We start from the raw sequence: 20,979 nt of genomic DNA, 5'->3' as shown, positions 1-20,979 counted from the left end.
GAGAGTTTGCACACAGTCAAGACAATGTTGAGAGTTTATCCCTATCAGCAGCAAATATTGTTGTTTGCAGTGACACCAGCAAGACATAAGCTGTTGGAGGAGAGAGAGGGAATCTGAAGTGCTGAAATAGGAGTAAGGGGAGCTAAATTGCTATGATGCCCTTGCTGGAATTAGGGCAGGCCTTCCCAGAAGCACCTGGGGAGTGCTCTTAGCCCAGTTCCCTCTCACATATGACCTGTTCCTTCTGGAGATCTGCCAAAGGGAGGAGTTTTCCAGGTAAAGATCACCTGAGTAGTTGAGCTTCTTGTCCATTGTTCCTGTCTCCCTATGAAATGCTTCTCTTTGGAGCTGTGTGTGTTAAATTGGAAGTGACATCTCTGGAGAGCTGGATGTAATTAGGATTCAATTGTTGCAATTTTCTGCACCTCTTTGGGGTGGTGTAGATAAGACTTCTAGTCCTGAGCTGTAGCGTGACACTGAGAAATAAAACCTTCTGCTTTCCAGGTGCTCCCTGTTTGAGAGGCTTTGGCATCTGGCTGTGTGCTGTGTTTACACTGCACCTGCCTTTCTGAACCCTCAGGGGTTGAGCTTGAGGTAAGTTATATTTTCAGTTAGAGGTAACTTTATAACAGAAGCACAGATCACCTGTAGCAGGGAAGAAGGACTGTGGGATCCCCTTCCTGCTTTGAATACAAAGATAACAATTCTTGAATAATTTTTCTGTATTAAAAGGTGTCTTGTACCTTGACTAGACTATCTCTGAACCTAATCAAGGGGAAAACACTTTATCTTATCTTCATTGTAAAGCCAAACATAACAAAGGTATATTTAAAACTCCGTATAACACCAATCAATTACTGCATTGTTACTTGGAACATGTTCTTGGTTTTACTCTGTGTTTTGCCTGTTCCAGGCTATTTATAAGATTTTATCCACAAACAATTCTATTTGGTAGAGTACTGCCATTAACGTTCGCTGGATTTTAACATTTTGACAGGCTAATATTTAATGAGAGCACTGGTGGACTTGAAGTTTAGACTCCAGTTAGGCAAAATAAATGCTGAAGTATTCTACTTAGCCTTTAAGATTGCAAAACAAGGCCTGTCAAAAGACTTAGTGTTTTTCTTTGCTTTGATTTTCAGTGTCCTGGAGCTTACAACAGAGATGCTAGAGATGAAAGAGTGTCAGCTCAGCTTGAACAGTAGAATCAAGAGGCTCTGAGTGCAGAGTGGTTAAATTCTTACAAGCAAGACCCTCTCTTCTGCCATCATTATGAGAACTATCTCCTTTCCATAGCTTTGCCATTAACAAGTATCACAGTGTCCCTGCAAATTCTTGGAGTTTAAAAACTGGAAATGGCTTATCTGTCTCATGAGAAGATCACTGAAATACAGGATTGTGTGTAGGTAGGAACTTGAATTATAGGGAGGAGAGGTAGCAGAGGACTGTTATTTGGAGGCTGATGTCTGATACCCAGTGCTTTTTACATGGGCAATTTGGTCACACTCTTCTGTCCTTTTGTTGGGTTTTCTTTTACTTCAAGTGTACATTTCCTGGAGAGAGGCTGTCCTTCTGTGTGGTGTAGTAGAAGCTGCACTAAAAGTTACTGCTGTTGCAATAAAATAGCTTCATCTCAGAGCTGCTGGTTTAAATCCTGCTCAGACAAGAAGTGATAACAGGCTCTTAGAATTTAAGCACCTCTACAAAAGGTAGTTTCCCCATGGCTGTTTGTATTCAATACAGAACTGTTGACACTGGGGGCATTGGCAATACTATGAGTATTTCATGTGACAAAATGACCATGGAAACCTGCTTATGTTCATCAAGAGACAGTGCTTTCACTCCAGGTGGTGTTGAAGTGGGAATAGTGAGGGGAAACTGTTCACTGGGCCTATGTACTACTAGGACTGTCAATCCAGTATTTTCCACAAGACCTAGAAAAAGGAATTTCTCATAATTATAAACCATAGATATTTTCCTGTGTTGTATCAGCATATGATTTAAGTGTCTAATATTAGCTTCTTATGCCTCAATATTTCTCAATAATTAGCTTCTCAATATTTTAAACAACGGGGGGAAAAAAGATATATTAAAATCCTCTTCATGTGAACATACATTTTGATGTTGTTCAACATGATTTTAGACCACAAATACATGGCACATTTTTCCATTTTGCCATTGCAAAAGTCTTATGTTTTCTAGACTAAAAAAGGCAATGCATGGACCAAAAAGTTTAGCTTTTTCTTTCAGGGCTGTACTGTAGCAAATGCCCTTCATACTGTAAATTGTATTTCTTTATGGCAAACATTACATCTGGCTTCTCAGCCCTGACAGTAGAATTGAAATTTTTCTCAGGTGGGGAAGCAATAGATTGTGAGGGAGGGAGAGCTGGAGGGAAGAGCCCAGCTGCTGCTGGGGCAGGTGAATGTGAGCTCCTGCTGCAGTTGGGAGTAACAGTTCCACCACAGCCCCATGTATTCTGTAATGTTAGCAGGGGCCCACTTGATTCTCAGGGCATTGTTATTGGCAAAGTAGGCAGTGAGAGCCATTTCTCACCCCTCCTTTCCCTCTTCCCCCTTCAGCAATCTGCTGCTTTGGGAACTGCCTTTGCCTATAACTAACCCTGGCAAGTGTGACATGATGTTATAGATAATACTACATGCTTTAGTTCTGCATTTTATAAGCAAAGAATTATGATTGCTGCAAACTGCCTGGCACTTTTTTCTCTAATCCTCATGGTAAGATTCTAGCTTCTCCAGCTGTGTTTCCTTTTCTGCATGGGAACAAGAGACTGAGACATATATTTAAATAGAAAGAAGTTTGTTTTATTAATTCTAGCAAATACATGCAAATATCCACTAAAACCAAAATGCATTATAAAGATTTATCTGTGTTTTCACGTTAGAAAGTTCTGCCTCACTCAGATGTGAAAGTACTAAAAGGTTTTTTGATTTCTAGAAATTGCCTGACTTCAATTGTGTGTGCACTTCTGAAGATGCAGGAGAGTGTTTTCATGTCAAGAAGACAGTCAGCATTTCCAGTTCAGCTGCTTAGGTCAGATATGTGACTTAGCTCTACCAAGCCCTTCAAAAATCTATGAGAGCTGAAAGTGATCTTCTTCTGTCAATATACCTGGGAGTGATTCTGTTTGCAATTATGTGAGTCAGAGTTTAGCTTTTAATTGGAGCAGGAGTGAGTTCTTTGTTTTGTGCCATCTGTGCTGTAATTTCTTTCAAGCACAAATTCTTTTAAATAGCTGAACTGCATGATTATTTATATATTTTATTAAATTAATAATTACATTAAGAACTTTGGCATTGCATTTATGTTTGGTCAAGGGCTTATCTATTTCTTACAAGAGTAGTGTAGGAGGGGTAAATGTGGAGCCCTGACTTAATGTTCTACTGATTTCACTGTGAGATTGCAAATCCTGTTTGGTTCATGAGATGGTGTGATCATTTTGGATGGCAAGTATTGTAGAAAAGCAATTTTACTCCTGCCAATGTCCCTCTTGTAAAGGTCACTGATGGAAAAGCCCATTCTACAAAATCTGGGATTCATTAGACACTTCCATCAAAACTGATGAAACTGAATTTCTGTGGGAAGAATAGATGGAAAGGGGAGAAAGGCATAGAGAGCACAAACATGCACGGTATGTAATCTGTGTGTGACCTGCCATCCATTCACAACCCTGCACACTGCCAGGGGAAACTGAAATGTGTGCACTTTACTTCCATGGAACAAAGCACAGAGCCCCTCAGTGCAGGCATCTGTCCCCTCTGCAGATGTGTATTGCATACAGCATGCATGTGAGCACTTTCACTGGAATGCATTCATGGGAAAAATGTCTCACACCCCCTCTCTTTTTGCCTGATCAGGATTTTAGGGAAGAATACACTACAGAGAAATGAGGTAAAAAGATTTGATTCTTAAAGAAATTTTGCTCTTTGTAGATGTGGGTAACATTTGTTTAAACCAAGCTTAATTTCTCCTACATCCTTTTTAGTTCTTGTAGATCTTCCAGGAGAAAAAAAATCAGATTTGTGCATAAATCTGCTGTTGAATATAGACCATGATAATAATTGTATCTGCTTATTGTGAGAACTGCAGCTCTCCTCTCCACTTGTGACCCTTCTGATGATTGCTGGGCAGTGCCACACATCCTGTGGGATGCACATCCAACCATCCAGCTGCTGACAGTCACAACTCTGGTGTAGGCCTGGCCTCTCTGAGTGCTTTGAACCCTGTCCAGCAGAATGTGAGAGGAGCCATTTCATTCCTGTGATTAAATGTAGCATCCTCCAGGAGTTAACAAATGGGAAGAAATACTATTGTTGGTTTATTATTTCAGTGCCTGCTACCTTTATGTTCAGAATTGTATTTAGAAATGAGAAAAGGGCCACTGATTCTGGATCAGCTGGAGAGAAAATATCCCTGTGACCTGGTACTGAGGTAAGTGGCACATCTGTGGTATCTGTAAATCCCCAAAAGGAAGAAAACAACTGCCCATCCACAGTGTCTGAGAAGTGTCCCTGTTAAAGCTGGCACTCTGGCTGTTGTCAGGTTTTGTACAGTGCATGGAATGTTTGATTCCCAGTGATCTCAGTCTGTCACATCAGAGCTCACCAGCTCCTCAGTCTGAGGCTCTAAAGATACTGTTTAAAAAAAAGGCATCCTTCCTTCCTTCCTTAATTTGAAGAAGCCCTTTATGCCTCTGTATAATCTGCTCAAATATTCCAGAGGCAATTACATACTGCATTATGGCAGGTTTAGCTTCTCACCTCACTGCTGTGCCTGGGGATCATCACCCCCTCCTTTACTTTCCAGGAACACAAATTGCAGCCCCATCATGTTGGGCTGGGACCTTGTCAGAGCCCCACTGGCTGCCCCCCCTTGGAGCAGATGTGAGACATTGCTTAGGGTGTGCCAGCCACACACATCAGGGGCTAAAGGAGAGCCCTGACTCACTCCAGTGACCCCAGAAAGCAGCAAGGACTCAGCAGTCCCCTGGAATGTGTCACTGGAGCAGGTACCTGGCCATGGGGCACCCTTGTGTTCTGGCTCCTGCTGTGTTGTGGTTACAGACACCACACTCTGCTGCCCAGTGGGACACTGCCAGTTTCCCCAGGGCAGTCTAGGAACAGCCAGCAAACTGCAGTACCTCATTCCCCTGTCAAACTCTGTTCTCCTTAGAAGTAAAAATCAAATTTCAAATAATCTCTTCCTCTTTTTTTTTTCTTTTCTCTAAAAATGTTGATATCCAGGCTGGTACACAAATTTAAGCAATGGTGTCTCTTTATTTCAGTGAAAATGTTTACATGTTTTGGTAAGTTTGTGGGGTTTTTTGGTGTGTGTTTTGGGTTGTTTTTTTGGTTTGTTTTTTTTTTTTTTTTTTTAAACAGGATCTGTTGGCATGTGATGAGGAGAGCTAAGAACCTTATAGTCCTGATTAGGAAAATATTCTCATCCGTGCCATATGATGTGGGGCAGCTTTAGGGACTGTTTAGTGCTGTTGCAAGGGAGGGATCTGACTTCCTTTTCTAGTAAGGCAGGAGGGAAACTGGATAGAAAAGACAGGTCTGCAAAGAATAAACAAAACTCCACTCAAGTTAAATTTCTTTTATTGGTACCCCAGAACATTTGGAATTGGTCCTCAGAAAGAGCATTTTATGTATTGTTATACACAATTCTGTTGGAAAGTGCAGATAAATAACAAACCTCTCATAAAGTAAAAGAGACCTGTGTGCTATCCAGGTATCCATAATTTCATATTTTAGTTAAGACTGTGATCCATTATCAAACCCTCTTTCCATATCTTTCTAACTAGTCCTTAGACAGAAATGATGGGACTGCCTCAGACACCCCACCAGACCTTGCCTGGCATCAGGACATGCAGGAGTTTTGCACCATAGGATATTTTTATCAAAGTTCACAGCTGGTTCTTTATTTGTACCCAAAAATAGCCACAAAATGTATTACATTTTTTCTGCAATGAGTAGAAAACAACCAATGTCCATCTGCCCCTTCCTGTTCAGCATCATTCTGCTTCTCCAATCCGGATTAATGAGAGGATTTTCTTGCCCTGATGATGCAGAACCCAGGCATGTTCAGAGCTCAGAGTCCAAGTGACTGAACCTTGAAATATTAACTGGAGGAATTGTGATTGATGGATTTCTTCTTTGCTGGCAACAGTATAACATTTATTTTCTAATGTTTTAGCTGGTATAATTAGCCTTACAAATATTTAACATCTCAATATCTGTAAACTTCTCTTTGAGGGACAAAGAAAAAAGGAGAGAAGACAAAAGTAAATTCCTGTAGGAGAAATATGAAAACAGTGGAAACCACTAATATGTCACAGATACAACAGATACTTTTTGGTTCTGCTTTCTTGATAATTTTTAACTATTGTATATGGAAGTGAACTGTATTGATTTATCAAAGAATAGCCATTGCTATAGTTAAAATCACATTGGTTTGATGCACAAGCTGAAACTGCCCTAGGTCATGTTTAATTGGGGCCTGACACGTTTCAACATTTAATCAGATGTCAGAAAACAACTTAGATCACAAACAAGTTCTGAATATGAACTGCATGAACTGAGCAGGGGTTGAGAGGATGGATGTCAGCTCTCTGCCTTTAATGTATCTATTAAATAGACTCCAGATATGCATCTGTCAGTGGTTTTATTAGCTACTTTTATTTCAGTATTCACCCTTACATCCAACCTCTTTTCTTAGGAAGTAGTAAGAGACACTAGGGAGTTTGTCAAGGAGTTGTACTGCTGTACTTGTAAACACAGTGTTGTAAGAGGACAGGCTTTGATTTCTAATCTCTGAAAATAAGTAAATTTTCTTTTGTCACACAGTGGGTACTTCCTAAAAAAGATAAACTCAATAGCAGGTACTAATCAGTTCTCCCTTCTCTGGATTATGTAAACTCTCTAAAGATTTCAATGTTTGTGCCACATTTTAAACAGAAAAATCAAAAGATTGTAGTTAGGATCCTTTTCTTAAATTTCAAAGAGTCGATAACCTTCTGCTGTGGGAACTTTTCAGCGTATAATTCTGTAACAGTAAAGTCCTTACGCTATTTCCTCAAACAGGCTGTGAAACAATGTAAACCAAGAGATTTTAAAGAAATGAGCAACCCAGCAAAGCACCACTGTTTACCTGGAATAAGCTGTTACCCATTTTCTGCAACCATTGGAAAACCTGTTCCTGGGCAGCTATTCCTATTTTTCTTTGCTCTTGTTTGGATTGATGGGGTTTTGTTTTTTTCACAGAGAACATTGGAGAGTTATTAAGAGGAGATGGCTCTTTTGAGCTGCCCACTGAACTTTGCTGGTCATGTCCTGTTTTAGGGATTGAGGACTCTGAAGAGGCAGTGTGCTGCCTCTCAAGGCACGGTTATTGAAGAAATAATTGCTTTTTTTTTTCTTTTTCTTGGAAGTTTACACAGAATCACGGAATTGTTAGTGTTGGAAGGGACATCTGGAGATCACCCAGTCCAACCCTGCTGCCAAGGCAGGGTCACCTGGAGCAGTGACACAGGAACGCGTCCAGGTGGGTTTGGAATGTCTCCAGGGAGGGAGAATCCCTGACTGCCCAGTCCTGTCCCAGTGTTCTGCAGCCCTCAATGTAAAAAAAATTCTTCCTTGCATTGAGGTGAAACTTCTTGTGTTCCAGTTAATGGCCATTGTTCCTTGTCCTGTCACTGGGCACCACAGAAAAGCGTTTGGCACCATCCTGGCACAGGCTGCCCAGAGAAGCTGTGGCTGCTCCATCCCTGAAGTGTTCCAGGCCAGGCTGGATGGGGTCCTGAGTACCCTGCTCCAGTGAGTGGCATCCGTGCCCATGGCAGGGGACAGAACGAGATGATCCCTGAGTACCCTCCTCACCCAAACCATTCTGTGATTCCAGGTTCTGTGACCCTCTGGGCACCCACCTTTGAGGTATTTATATGTATCGAGGAAATCTCCTCTCAGTCTTCTTTTCTCCAGACTAACAAGGCCCAGCCCTCGCAGTCCCTCCTAAGAGAGACACTCATCACCTTTATGGCCTCCGCTGGACTCTCTCTAGTGGCTGATGTAGATTTTCACACTGTTGGCCTCCAAAACATAATTAAAAATATATATACTATAATATACATTATATTCGCTATTGTATATATTTACAGATCAGCTTCTCGGCCGCCCCAAGGGCTGTGTCCCGCGGCCGCTCCCCTCCGCTGGCCCGGCCCGCGGCTGCCGGGGCGGCCCCGCCGTGAGGGCGGCGCGGGGCGGGGCGGGCGCTCCCCCCGCTTCCCGGCGTGCACCGGCGCGGGGCTGCCTGGCCACGTCCCCGGGCCACGTCGCTCGGTGCCCGCTGAGCTTGCGCCATCTTCGCTCCCCGGCTCCGGCTGCGCCGCCGCCTCTGCCGCCGCCATGAACATCTTCCGCCTCACCGGGGACCTGTCCCACCTGGCGGCCATCATCATCCTGCTGCTCAAGATCTGGAAGAGCCGCTCCTGCGCGGGTGCGTGCGGAGGCCGCGGGGCGGGACCGGCCGGGTGGCTCCGGGCCGCAGAGCCCGCGGGAGCCCCGCCGGGGCCGGGCGGCGTAGCCCCGAACTCCCCGCGGGCTGCTGCGATCGCCCCCGAAGGGCCGCGCCCCGGGGAGAGCTCAGCGAGCCGGGGCGGCGGGGGGGACCCGCCTGTCTCACTGGCTCGGGAGGCGGCCCCGGTGAAGCGGGGAAAGGCGGGGAGGGCATTGACCCCGCTGGGGCGCCCCCGAGGGCCCCGGGGCGGGTGGGCAGAACACGGCCCGGGCAGGTGAAAAGCGACGGTCGCTCCCGTTCGCGCAGGGGAGGGGGCTCTGCCCTCCTTCTGACCTCCCCGCGACTCGGCCCCCTCCAAATGCAGCGCTGGCGGAGCGGGTGAGCGGCCGGGAGAGGGGGAAGGAGGAGGCGCATCCCCGCTCCGGGGTGGGGGTGCGCCGGCGGCAGCTGCATTTCCCTGTAAGGTGTTGTGGTTGCCATTATTTGTACTTTAATCCCTGTGCCCCGGCGCTCCGGCTGTGTCCGGGAGGGTCGCTCCTTCCTTACGTAACTGCCCGGCGGCAGGCGAATGAATGGGGAGGCCGGTTTGGAGGGCAGGCGGGGGGGAGCGCCTCGTTCCCCGCGGGGCGAGCAGCCGCCCTGCCTTCATCCCTCCGTCCCTCCATCCCTTCCCTCGCTTGCCCTGGCCGCGCCCGGCCCCGGGCGGCCGGTGTCCGCGGTTTGGTGCAGCGCCGGCCGCCGCTGACTCGCGGTTCGCAGCCTCTGAAGTTTCCCCGCTCTCCCCTTCCCTCCGCGGCGGCCTCACGCTCCCCCTCTCCTTGGCTTTTGTGCAGGCATTGAGCCGTGCTTGGTGCCGCTGTTGGGGCCGGTGGCGGGCTCGCTGTCGGCCCGCAGTGGGAAGCGCCAGGAGGAGATTCCCGGCGGGAGCCGCGGGCTGTGTGTGTGACGTGGCAGCGGGAGCCGCGCCGGGACCCGGGCGAGCCCCGCTCCGCCGCCCCCCGCTGCCGCTTCCCCCCGTCCGCAACGGGCGTGCTCCAATTCCTTGGGCCGTGCTTCGCTCTCCCCTTCGCTGTACGGTGTGGTGGTTGCAGGGAATTGCAGGCAGTTCCCATAACTGCAGCGTAGCTGATTTCTTTCGGAAAGCTGGGAGCTGTTGTCATTCAAAATGGGCATTTCCTTGCGGTGTGTGTTACGTGGATGGGTTTTGTTGTGCACGGGAGTTTGACTGTGAGCTTGGCTTTGCCTTCTCTCCAGTGAGCTTCTCCTTCTTTAGTGAGGGCGGTTGTTCTTGAAATCAGTTTGCCACGTTTTGATGACACTATTCAAATACCGGGTTAGCACTGTTGAACAGATGTATCTGTAAAGTTTTCAGTTAAAAGCATGAAGAATTAGTTTAAGTTGTAACTTGAAATAATTCATTTTGGGGAAATGAAAGAGATTTACACTACAGGTAGGAGGAAGTACAGGTTCTGTGTGTTGTCATGTCAAATCACCAGCTAATCACTTGGCAGCACAAAAAAAAAAGAGTAAATGAATAGTTTTGTTTTTTAAAAAGTAAACTAATAGCTTTGGCTTTAAACAGACTTAAAGTAAAAGCTGTTCTTGACTTTACAAAAGAGGTCAAGCAAGTGACCCCACGGCCCACATGCAGCGATATTGCAGAACTATTGTTCCTGAGGTCACGGAGCACAAGAGCACCTTCCTGCTGAACTTACCTGGCTCAGGCTCTAGTGCATCGCAGGAATCCTGCCTGGGTCTGGCAGGACAGGGCCTTGCCTCCTCCAGCTCTTGAGCAGAGCTTTGTCCTGTGTTGGAGAAATGCAGTCGAGATTACGAACAGCAGGAGGGTTAATGATCTAAAAGCTGAATGTCATTTAATGACTGAAGAAAGAAAATGTGAAATTCTGTTGCAAGGCTGAAATTCAGATAGGGTTTGAGCCAAGAGATTCTTGAGTGACCTTTGGATGTGAGGTTATTTACACAGCATAGTACGATGTGACCTGGTCCCATCTTTCTGCTTAAAGAGTGGTCTGATGTTGCTTTCCTTAAGCCAATTTTGATTGAGAATCTCTCCTAGTAGGGGTTTATTGATAAGAAAGCAGCCTCACACCAATCATTGGTACAGCTTTCTCCAGGACAGAAAAGTGAACGGGCCTGTATCACATAGAGGATACAGCTCTCCCCTTTCCCAAATTAGCCAGTGTCCTTGGACACAAGCACACATGCATGAGCTCTTTCAGTAAAAATATTTGCTTAATTCATTTTCCTGAGGGGAAAAAAGAAAAAAAAAAAAAAAGAAAGCAGAAATGTGTTTGTCAGGGTTGCTTCTTTGGTGTCTTCTAGTTCTGCCTGAGTAGTCCTCAGGAGTAAATCCAGGTTTGTGTTGCTGCTGTGAGATTGGTGTCTGAGGCCTAGCAAGTTTGTCTAGAATGAGAAGAACATAAATACCTCAAAGGACCACGAGCAAAGAGTTTTATTTTTGGGGCTCTTATTCTGTTCCTCCTAGAGGTTCATTGGTGTCAGTTGAGGTTTCTGTTGATGAAACTGATGTAAATATGCATTTGCATATGTTTGTAAAGTCATGCATGACAATAACCCCTAAGTAGTTACCAATTAATGTTAAGCAGCTACAGAGAGCCACTTATTAGAGGGCTTTCTGCCATTTCTTTACATTGTATGGTTATTTGAACCATTAATAAATTAAATAAACTTATACCTCGTGGTTATTGGTGACTAAGGAAACACAGGCAAACCAGCTGCTACTTTAACCAGGCACTTTTGGAGCAGGCTTTGAAAATAAAGGAGGGTTTCTGGCTTCTGGCTGAGCTGCAGGCTGTGATCCATGGAGAGCTGGCAAACCACATGGTGCCGACTCCTCTCTTCTGGTTGCATCTGTGTGTGTCTGAGCCCTTTGTTCCAGGAGAGCCCTGTAAAAGCAGCTGGAAATGAGGGAGACAGCCTGTGCACCTCTGCTGCAAACTGCTGCTTTTTGAAGACTTGTAGTCCCCGTTTTCTTTCTTAAGAAGTGACTCCTCTAATTGAACAAGATGGGTAAGGCTAGGCTCATCTGCACTTTGAACCAGTCTGTCTTTTCTGTGTTTGAGAAACTTATTTTTTTTTTCTTATTTAGTCAATAGGTTGAAAAGATAAAAAGGGGAAAGCAAATCACATCTTGACTTCAGAATTTTAGAGCTGCCCAGGAAACAATTTTTTGCATGTCTGGTTGTGTTTCCAAATTTAGAATTTGGAAGAATGTTTGCCACTCAAAATAACAGTTCAAAAATCATTAGGAAGAGCCATGGAGAATGTAATAGGTAACTCCATTATTGACATCATGTCATAATTAGGAAATTCATGAGACTTGAGGAATCCTGTGCTTTCAAACATTGTCCTGTTCAGACTGTATTTTCTAACCCATTTCAAGTCAAATTAGGTTGTTTGCTGTGCAAATTACTGCCTGAAAATTGATTTGCCTTTCTCTGTGCCGTTTATCAAGTGTTAAAGGTGACCTGCAGTTGCAGTGCTGTCCAATTATAAGCTGTATACTCCAAAAAAGTAGTATAGATAGTAAATGTGTAGTACTTTTGCTAGGTAATGTAGCTGTATCTCAATTTTATGTGTCTATTGTGTACCAGATAATATGCTAAGATGAAGACTTCTGACAGTACTTTGCCATAGGCTGCTGCTAATTTGTCTGTATTTTCACAAAAACTGCTGCTTTAGGTAGCTTTGAATTTTTTTTCTCTCTCTTTGAAGGAAAGTATTCTCTTTCTCAGTTAGAAAATTTGTCTTTAAAATTAGGTTGGATTTTTAAATTGGAAGCACAGGAGTCAATGCTGGTACCTATTAGCAGAACCAAAGGAGTTGTGTTTCTGTGGGTGATGTGCACTTGGTACAGAGCTGAACTACTTTATTTTTAAAAGTCTGTGAAGTTTCTGTGGCAAAGTATGGGCTGACCTTCCTTAGAATAATTTTTGTTGGTAGGTTTTATGGCTGTGATGTGCAGTTCATAGTTGGTAGGTGCTGTACACACTGCCCAGCTCAGTGCCTCTGCTCCTGCCTGTTATTCCTTACCTGACTCACCTCAGCAAAATGAAGTTGATAAGAAAGTACTACAATTTCAGCTCTGCCCTCCTGCCTGGCTCTGAAAATCACCTGAATTAAAGTTTCATGCTATGGCTTTCAGCCAAGCTGGATTGCAGAACTTGAAGGAGTTTTTCTATGTGTGAGCATGAAACAAAACGGAGAGGTTTGGTTCTTCCAAATTTGAGCCCAAAGCTTTGGAAGAAGAAATAAAACCATTTTTTATTTAGTTCAGGAACTAAGTAACGTGTGTGGGAGGAAAAGGAAAGGGAGAAGGATGAGAATAGCATCATTGTAGCCTCAGTGCATTGCAGGTGCCAGCGGTGAGCTGGGGTCAGTGCTGTGACACATGCACTGATACATTTCCTAAAGTCTCAAAATGCACAAAGTGGTACAGCTGTTGTGTTTACCTGTCCCCTTGCCCTGTTTCTGTTTGTTGTTTAGATGTTTCTCCCATCCCTTCATAGGCCTTTGGTTTACAATTTAAACCTTGCCTAGTCTAGTCTAGCCTACTTTACTTGAAAATTAGTTTAATCTTGGCTCTAGGGTGGGTTTCAGAATTTCACAACTATTCTAAAGATTCAAAAATCAGTGAGAGTATTGAAAGCCTCAATAAAAATTACAGCTTTGGGGTTGAGGAGATAAGATTGGCAATGGCTTATAAGAATTTGTCAAGTATATTATATGTATTTATGACAGTATATCCAGATCCAAATTTATAGCTATTATCAATAATAATTGTCTCTTATATGCTGGTTGGTTTTTTGTTTTTTTTTTTTTTTTTTTCTGTTCCCAGTTATTTGCTCAAAGTCAATAGCATCCTAAATAATTTCGGCTAATTATATAGTGTAGTATCACTCTGTTCTGTAATTTGTCCAGGTGGATTTCTTTGTCCTGTGGGTTCTGACCTTAGGACAGCTTTGCTTGCTGGGAGGTTTTATTGGCAAGTTGTGATGCCCACAGGCACACCTGGGATGAGCCCAGAGTGCTGCGGCAGCTGTCTGCAATGTGGTTGTAGTTCAAGAAATGTCAAATGTATTTTTTTTCCTTAACTTTTGGAGGTAGTTTGTTTGGGGGGGGGGGTTGGTTTTATTTTTGTTTTGGTTTTTTTTTTGAGAGGTGGTGTGTTTTGTGTGTGATACTTGCAGCTTGTGTTTTACAGCTCTACAGCCTGCAGGTTTTGGGATGGTTTATGTTCCCTGCACTGTACTTGGGCTGTTCTGTAGGTGGCCAGTCAGGCTCACCTTGCAGACATTTCACATATGAAATCTGTAAACCCCTTTCTAATTGTTTCAGCCATTCTTGTACTTCATAGGTTAAATTCCTTCATCTGGAGCAGTTTATTCCATGTTCCTTAAGCTGGAGTGAGAAAGGACTTCAATAGCCATAGCAGATTGCCTTCTCCTAATTGCTTTATGGTGCTGTTAATAAAAGCCTTTCTAGAAATATCTCTGTATAAAGGGACAAGGATTTTCAGCCTCTCCTACAGAGTATTTTTCCCTCTTGTTTTTTGAAGAAGACTTGCATGCTTAGCTGAACAGATTCAATTATTTTCGCCCTGGATGACTGAAAACAAGAATAATTGGAATAACAAGACAGAGGCACAGAGTAGGTTGTTTTGTCCCCCTGCTGTGACACACCACCACATCAGTATTATGGAGCAATGCTGCACCTCAGCTTTCAGAAGCTTTTAGTGACTGACTGTGCAAAGCTTTTATGCTTCTAACTGTGCTCTAGTGCCTGAAGTTAAGTACAAACAAACATTTTGACATTGGGGCTTTGACCTAGAATCAAAAGTTGCTTTGAAGATGCAGTGTAGGTGTCTGACATTTTATCTCACTTCCTTTTTAAAATTTTGTTTTAGTACCTAATAACATGTGGGTTTGATTGTTTGATGTTTTTCTCACCATGTGGCCAATTGAGTATGTGAATTGAATTGCCTTATGTTTTAAAATCTAGGTATTCCTCTAAAATCCCATTATTGGTGCCATCTTACCTTCTGCTTGTCACTGGGTCTGTTTTGTATTGCCCTTGTACTTTTCCAGCTATTCAGCATCTAAAGATTGTGCTGAGGCATGTGACAGCACCCTGAGAACTGAAAGCTAATGCAGCCTTGCCCAGTGATAATACAGAACAGATAGCTTGCAGGTGATATTTTTGGAGATGACTCTACCTGCTGTGAGTAACTTCTAAACCTTGTGTAGTGCCAGCACCTCTTCCAGTACAGGGTAACTTCTGTTCACACTACTGAGCTATAGGGGCTTAGAATTCTGTTTGTACAGCTTGGCAACTTGGATTTTGTCCTAATTTTGTGATCAACTTCCTTAAAAATAAAGGATAAATCCTTTCTCATCCTCGTCATGAAATGTTTCAAAGCACCTCATCACTTTCTGAATGATTAATTGTTTCCTTTATCACTTTAGGTATTTCTGGGAAAAGCCAGCTTCTGTTTGCACTGGTCTTCACTACCCGTTACCTGGACCTCTTCACTTCATTCATTTCATTGTATAACACATCTATGAAGGTAGAGTATGCTGAAGAGTTAGAAAAGCTAGTGAGGTTGCATGCAGAGTGCATAATACCATTAGTAAAAGCCATTTTTAATGGCCCACTGCACCAAAGCTCTCAATGGGTTTTGGATAAAGAATGTGGAAGATGGACTCAAAATCCTCCTTCTTTTCTGCACTCTACATGCAATTTTTAAAAAACTGTTTATATCAGGACTGTGACATTTAGAACAAATGACATTTTGGTTATTGAAAGTACAAGCTTTTGGAAAAAACGGTTCAAATAAACTGTATTTCTCATTTGAGACATTAAAGCTCAAGTAAATCTCCTTTTATTCACTACAAGGTAAATTAGTATTCAGAGTGCACTGCCAGAATTGCAGCTACTGTCTGGTCAGAGGCTGATGAAAAGTTGACATGAGTAAGCTGTAAGGAATGTAGCTTCTGTGAGTTATACCCCTGTCACTTGCCCACTGAATGCCAGTGAGCCTAAATTTGAATTTTTTACTTGCTCATTCCTGCAATTTCTGGTGCTGAGTACAAGAAAATAAAGCAGTGATCTGGGAAAGAGCAGTATGTTTCTTTTTTTTAATCCAATTCCTTTATTTTTGGATTTTTCTAGATGCTTTTCAGCTTTAATTTAGAGGGTAGTATAACTTTGCCAAGAGGAAGGACTAAAATAATCAATAACACAAAATGGATGGATAAATTAGGGAACTAATACTATAAAATAAAATAATGTGTCTTAAACTCACACATTTCACTCAACAAGTGAAATGTGGATGCTTAAGTTTTAATATTAACAGTATAGATGAAGAGCTGTGGATTAAATAAAATATTCTTGAAACAGAAAATTTTTCCATATGTAATTTCTGATTGGAAGTTACCATAGGTGCACTAAAGGAGAAGGTAGGGGTTTTTTGCCATTTATTTATTTATTGGGTGTGATTCAGGGCCATGAGCACATCTTTGTTCTGCAGCCCTCCCAACCAGAAAAGGAAGGAATGTGGAAATATTAACTTTCAAAATGGTAACCTCTATTTCAGTTTCAAATGTTACTGCTTAGAAACTGATGGATATAATTGTCTTTTCAGCCCATTATTGTAGTGTCAAGATGAAGCTGCTTGAGTGTCCCAACACAATTTTGTGTTATATTTATTTATGTGTAGGAGGATATAATGTTACACAGTTATTGAGAACTTGAGAGAAGTTTAGCTGAGAAGTCGAGAGTTGAGATTCTTGAGATGAAGTTTGTAATGTAAGAAATTTGGATTCATTCACACTTTCTCAGTGTCTTCTGTGACCATACCTGCTGTGATTTGTTTACACCCATAGTGAAGGTTCCCTGGATCCTGTCCTGTGGTTCTTTATCTCCACTCAGCTGGGCTGCTCATGTAGCAGAGCCTTTGGATTCTGAGCTCCTTAATACAGTATTTGTAGGATTTTGTCTGTGAGCAGAGCATTTAGTGATTAATAGCATCTGCAAACAGTGGGATTTTTAATCTGTTACTTCTGTGTTGCAAAGAATCCTTTTTTAATGTAATAAATGGTTTGGAACATTCAGTCTTTGTGCTGAAAGTGGCAGAAGCTAAAATATTTCTCTAGTCTGCTGTACTGTGTTGACTCCAGGACAATGAGCTCTGTCCTAATGATGGCAGATTGACCTTTAGAAAGTCTTAGAGTCTCTCTAGTTCTGTATTCTCACCTGTAAAATGAAGCTTTTTGCTTATTCCACAGGGAATAGATATAAAGTCTACTGTGCCATAACCCTTCAAAATGGTTAGGCATCAGCTCAGATTGAATTCTGGTTCCTTGCTGCTCTCAGTCTCATAGGTTTTGGGGCCTCTTGGTTGGTGAAGAACAGTGTCCAGTTGCCACTCTTCAGATTTTAGAGATGTTCAAAGGTCCAAAGCAAATCAGCTAACTTGTGATATGTTAAATGGTTGTCTCAATGGGGATTATTGAATATTTATTTATTGCCACATCAGCCACACCATGCTGAGTTTTTTGAATGTAGAAAGGCCCCTTCCATTATTATTGTGTGTATGCACCTGCACATTTTAACCTAAATGTTTGGGGCAGTGCAGTTGCAGAACATGTGTTCCTTCTCCAGTCGCTTCCTTAGTTCTGGAAAGGGTCTTCACCTTTGGGCAATCACTTCAACCATGGCCATGTGATGCCTTTAAAGCAGCAAAACCAGCAGGGCCCAGAATGGCTCATTTTGATTTATAACTCTGCTGACAAAAGTTAAACACCACAAACAGCCTGCAAAACCGCATAAACAATGCAAAGAATCAAAAAAAGACCACTCTTACTCAGTGCCTATTCAGGGAATGTGATTTAATCCTGGAACCTGTGTGGATTGTTTTGGGGTTCTTTCTGTCCTTGCCCTCAGCTTATCTACATCGCTTGCTCGTACGCCACCGTGTACCTGATCTACATGAAGTTCAAGGCCACCTATGATGGGAACCACGACACCTTCCGAGTGGAGTTCCTGATAGTTCCTGTTGGTGGGCTCTCTTTCCTTGTCAATCATGACTTCTCTCCACTGGAGGTGAGTTGATTGTGGGCAGGAGATGATATTTAGAATGTGAGGATGAGCATTTTTGGCCTGACAAGTGAATGGTTGTAGGGTGTCTGTTTAGTAGGTTCAGGCTAATCCTTTCCTCAGTGAATCTGTGTGGTGCAGATATCTGTGCAAATTTAAGGCACCTCAGGAGAGCAGCACTGTTATCAGCATAGATTATTTTATTAAGCAGAAGACTCTGTTTTTCCCAGTACACTATGATGGCTGTATTAATTCAGGATTCCTTTTGTTCTGTTTGTTAAAGAAATCCCCAGGAATGCAGTTTGTGAATAGTTGGTGCCACCTGGTGAAAACAAAAGGAATTATACTACTACTTAAATTCTATAGAATTGCAAATGATCTAGACTATAAAAAAGAACTGCATTATATTTAAAATGCAGCTATGTGTTTAATTGCAGAAAAATTATATTTTAAATGTCATTACAGAGAGTTCAAGCAGGTAATTTTTTCCTACAAAATAGAGAGTAATTTTACATGCTTGTTTTCCATGGACTGAGCTGCATTTTTATATTGGGGTTAAATGAATTTATTACAGAGTAAGGGATTTTGAATTGCAACACTTGGAGACATATTTTAAATTTTGTTCTGTGTTAACTCGTTCTTTAAACAAATAGATAAAAAAGGGAAGAACATTAAGCAGGGGAAGGGACTTCATCTTCCCTGCAGCTTTCTCAGCATGGAATCTTTAAGCTGCAGTTCGTGATAATGTGAACTGGATGCACACAAATTGACTCACAAGTAAACCTGTGTGTGGCAGCTCAGCAGAGAGCTGGTTTGGATTGGAGAGTCTGCTGTCTGCCAGGAGAGTTCCCTCCTCCCATCCTCTAGCTGATTATGAAGCTTTCACTTAGTTTTTCCTGTACCAGGGAAAATTTGCCAAAATACTGGACTTGTATGAATAGGTATTCATCCATCCATAACATTGTTAGAGAGTGAAAAGTCGAGCCAAGTCAAATATTTTCTGTCCTGCTGTTATCAGTGATTTACCTGTGGTTTTCTCCTTTCAGATACTGTGGACCTTCTCCATCTATCTTGAATCGGTTGCTATTCTCCCTCAACTTTTTATGATCAGCAAAACTGGGGAAGCAGAGACCATCACTACTCACTATCTTTTCTTCCTGGGTCTGTACCGTGCCTTGTACTTAGTCAACTGGATTTGGCGCTACTACTTTGAGGGATTTTTTGACCTCATCGCTGTTGTTGCTGGTGTGGTCCAGACCGTTCTGTACTGTGACTTCTTCTATTTGTATGTTACAAAAGGTAAGGAATACAGAACTTCCAGCTTCAGGTTGTGGAATGTAGCACAGTTAATAGGTTCATGGGGTCTGCTACATCAGCATTATGAGCTCGTTAATTCTGTTTGCAAATTAGTTCTGAAGTAGCCTTAATTTATTGAGTACACTTTCTGCTAGTGTGAGGCATTTCTGAGGATTTTTTTGGGGTGTGGGTAGAATATAAATATACAAACGATCTAATGAACTTTTGGAAAAACTTAAGTATGGCTAAATATATATTGCTGTTGCCTTCCATGGATAAGCATGATCCTCCTGCTTCCCCTGACCATGCACACTGTTACATACAGATCCTGTGCTTACAGATACCTTTCTCAGTGGTTTAAATACCACCAAGAGTTGAAAGTTTCCATTATGTAACCACAAAGCTGTGTTATTTTAGTCATAATTCTTAAGAGGCTGTGGTGGGGAGTTAGTATGTCCATTGAGGATGAAAAGGGGGAACTCCAGGTTGCCACAAGAGGGCAAGGTTAGAATTGTTAATTCTAGTTTTACCAGTGTGTATTGAAGAGAGGCAGCCTAGGAGAGCTGTCTGCAGTGGAAGGTTTGGCGTGGAAGGTTTTGGTCCCTGGGACATTTTAGCAGTGTGTGCTTCTCCTGCATCACAACTTTGTTTTGCTGACTGTTTTCTTTCCCACTCCTCCTTGCAGTTCTCAAGGGAAAGAAGCTCAGTTTGCCAGCGTAAGTGCCAAAACATCACCAGCATCTGTCCTGTTGGATGCTTGGACAGAACAATCCTTATCACAAGCAAAGGTGAAGATGCTTGAGACAGAAAGTCAGAAACACAGCTCTTTATAGTGCAGGTAGTCATCAGCGGCTCTGTAAGAACGGAGGAAAAACAACCAGCAGATTTCTGTTTGATGCATCTTGCCTTTATCTTTTTTATTACTATGTATAAAGATTTTTTACATAAAGAAACTTATACTGTATTAATAAATTCAGTGTATGGTTTCAATTGGAATAGTTCCAAAAGTGAGATTTTTGTGAGATTGTTTATGACCAGGAACAAGTGCAAACGTTTTTTTTAATTTTCAAGATTTTCTTTGAAATGACTGATTTTTTTTCTTTTGTTTTTTTCAGTGCACAAATATGTGCATCCTTGATGGATGGTAGTCATCTGTTCTTTCCCTTTGATTCAGTTTTCATTCCACTATATTTATTTTTTTCCAAAAGGCAAATATATGTCAACTTTAAATCTGAAGCCACCGATGTTTGATGTGATGTGCTGGTGCCCAGTCTTTGTGCCATCTGCTGACATGGAGTTCTTTATTCAAAAATAAATGCTGGTGCTAGAAGGGGAACAGTCACATTTTGAAGTTGTTCCCCTTCTAAAACAGACTGATGGCAAGAGGGCAATGAGGAAATCACTTGAGGCCACAAGGATGGGCTCTTTCTGTTCTGCCATGATGTCTGGGAAGGTAATCCCAAAAATGAAAGCACTTGGCAGCCCAGGTTGTGAGGGGTAAGAGATGAGATTGTGTTAATTAATGGGAAGTGTTTGTGACTGTTTGTTCAGGAAGAGAAGGTTGAATATCTTGGATGTCCAGCCCTGCTCCACCATTACAGCTGTGGGAAAGGGAGACATGTAAGTTGTTGATTACAGAAATCTGTGGGTGATCATTTTAAACAATATCTACATTTTCTTATTAATGAATGCTTTATAAGCAACTTCCATGTTCAGCTTCAAGTGGTTTTCGATGTCACTTTTGGACAATTAATATTTTTTTTATAAACTTTTCAGAATCAGCAGCACCAGTTACCATTCTTCATCCTTTAAATGATTCCCTTTTTTTACTGAGCTGTTGCATGATTTATCCTGTGTTACCATCCTCAATAAACACTTTATGAAATGGTGAAAACATTTCGGGGTTTTTTCATTTTTTTCGTTCTTGAATGTGAAAGTTTTCTGTTCGCCTGGGACTGGATGAAAAGTGGTGAGGATAAGCTGCCTAATATCGTTGCTGTACTGAAA

The 20,979-nt window shown here is 42.4% G+C and overlaps 1 protein-coding gene across 1 annotated transcript; it reads left to right on the top strand.

Moving 5' to 3' along the window:
• Nucleotides 1–8,336: 8,336 nt before the first annotated feature.
• Nucleotides 8,337–20,868, top strand: KDELR2 (KDEL endoplasmic reticulum protein retention receptor 2). Its single transcript, XM_059484260.1, has 5 exons — nucleotides 8,337–8,517; nucleotides 15,045–15,145; nucleotides 17,524–17,682; nucleotides 18,723–18,975; nucleotides 19,658–20,868. Exons 1-5 carry the CDS (start codon nucleotides 8,427–8,429, stop codon nucleotides 19,690–19,692), a joined length of 639 nt encoding a protein of 212 aa, XP_059340243.1. The 5' UTR covers nucleotides 8,337–8,426; the 3' UTR covers nucleotides 19,693–20,868.
• Nucleotides 20,869–20,979: the final 111 nt, after the last annotated feature.

This window comes from Ammospiza nelsoni, chromosome 17, assembly GCF_027579445.1.
Source record: "Ammospiza nelsoni isolate bAmmNel1 chromosome 17, bAmmNel1.pri, whole genome shotgun sequence".
NCBI classification, from domain to species: domain Eukaryota; kingdom Metazoa; phylum Chordata; class Aves; order Passeriformes; family Passerellidae; genus Ammospiza; species Ammospiza nelsoni.
This window is presented reverse-complemented; position numbering and strand designations above follow the sequence as displayed.

Coding starts and splice junctions, on each gene's coding strand:
- KDELR2 (XM_059484260.1), top strand. CDS start 8,427: ATGAACATCTTCCGCCTCACCGGGGACCTGTCCCACCTGGCGGCCATC. Junction 8,518..15,044: donor GAAGAGCCGCTCCTGCGCGG/GTGCGTGCGGAG, acceptor TTATCACTTTAG/GTATTTCTGGGAAAAGCCAG. Junction 17,683..18,722: donor ATGACTTCTCTCCACTGGAG/GTGAGTTGATTG, acceptor TTCTCCTTTCAG/ATACTGTGGACCTTCTCCAT.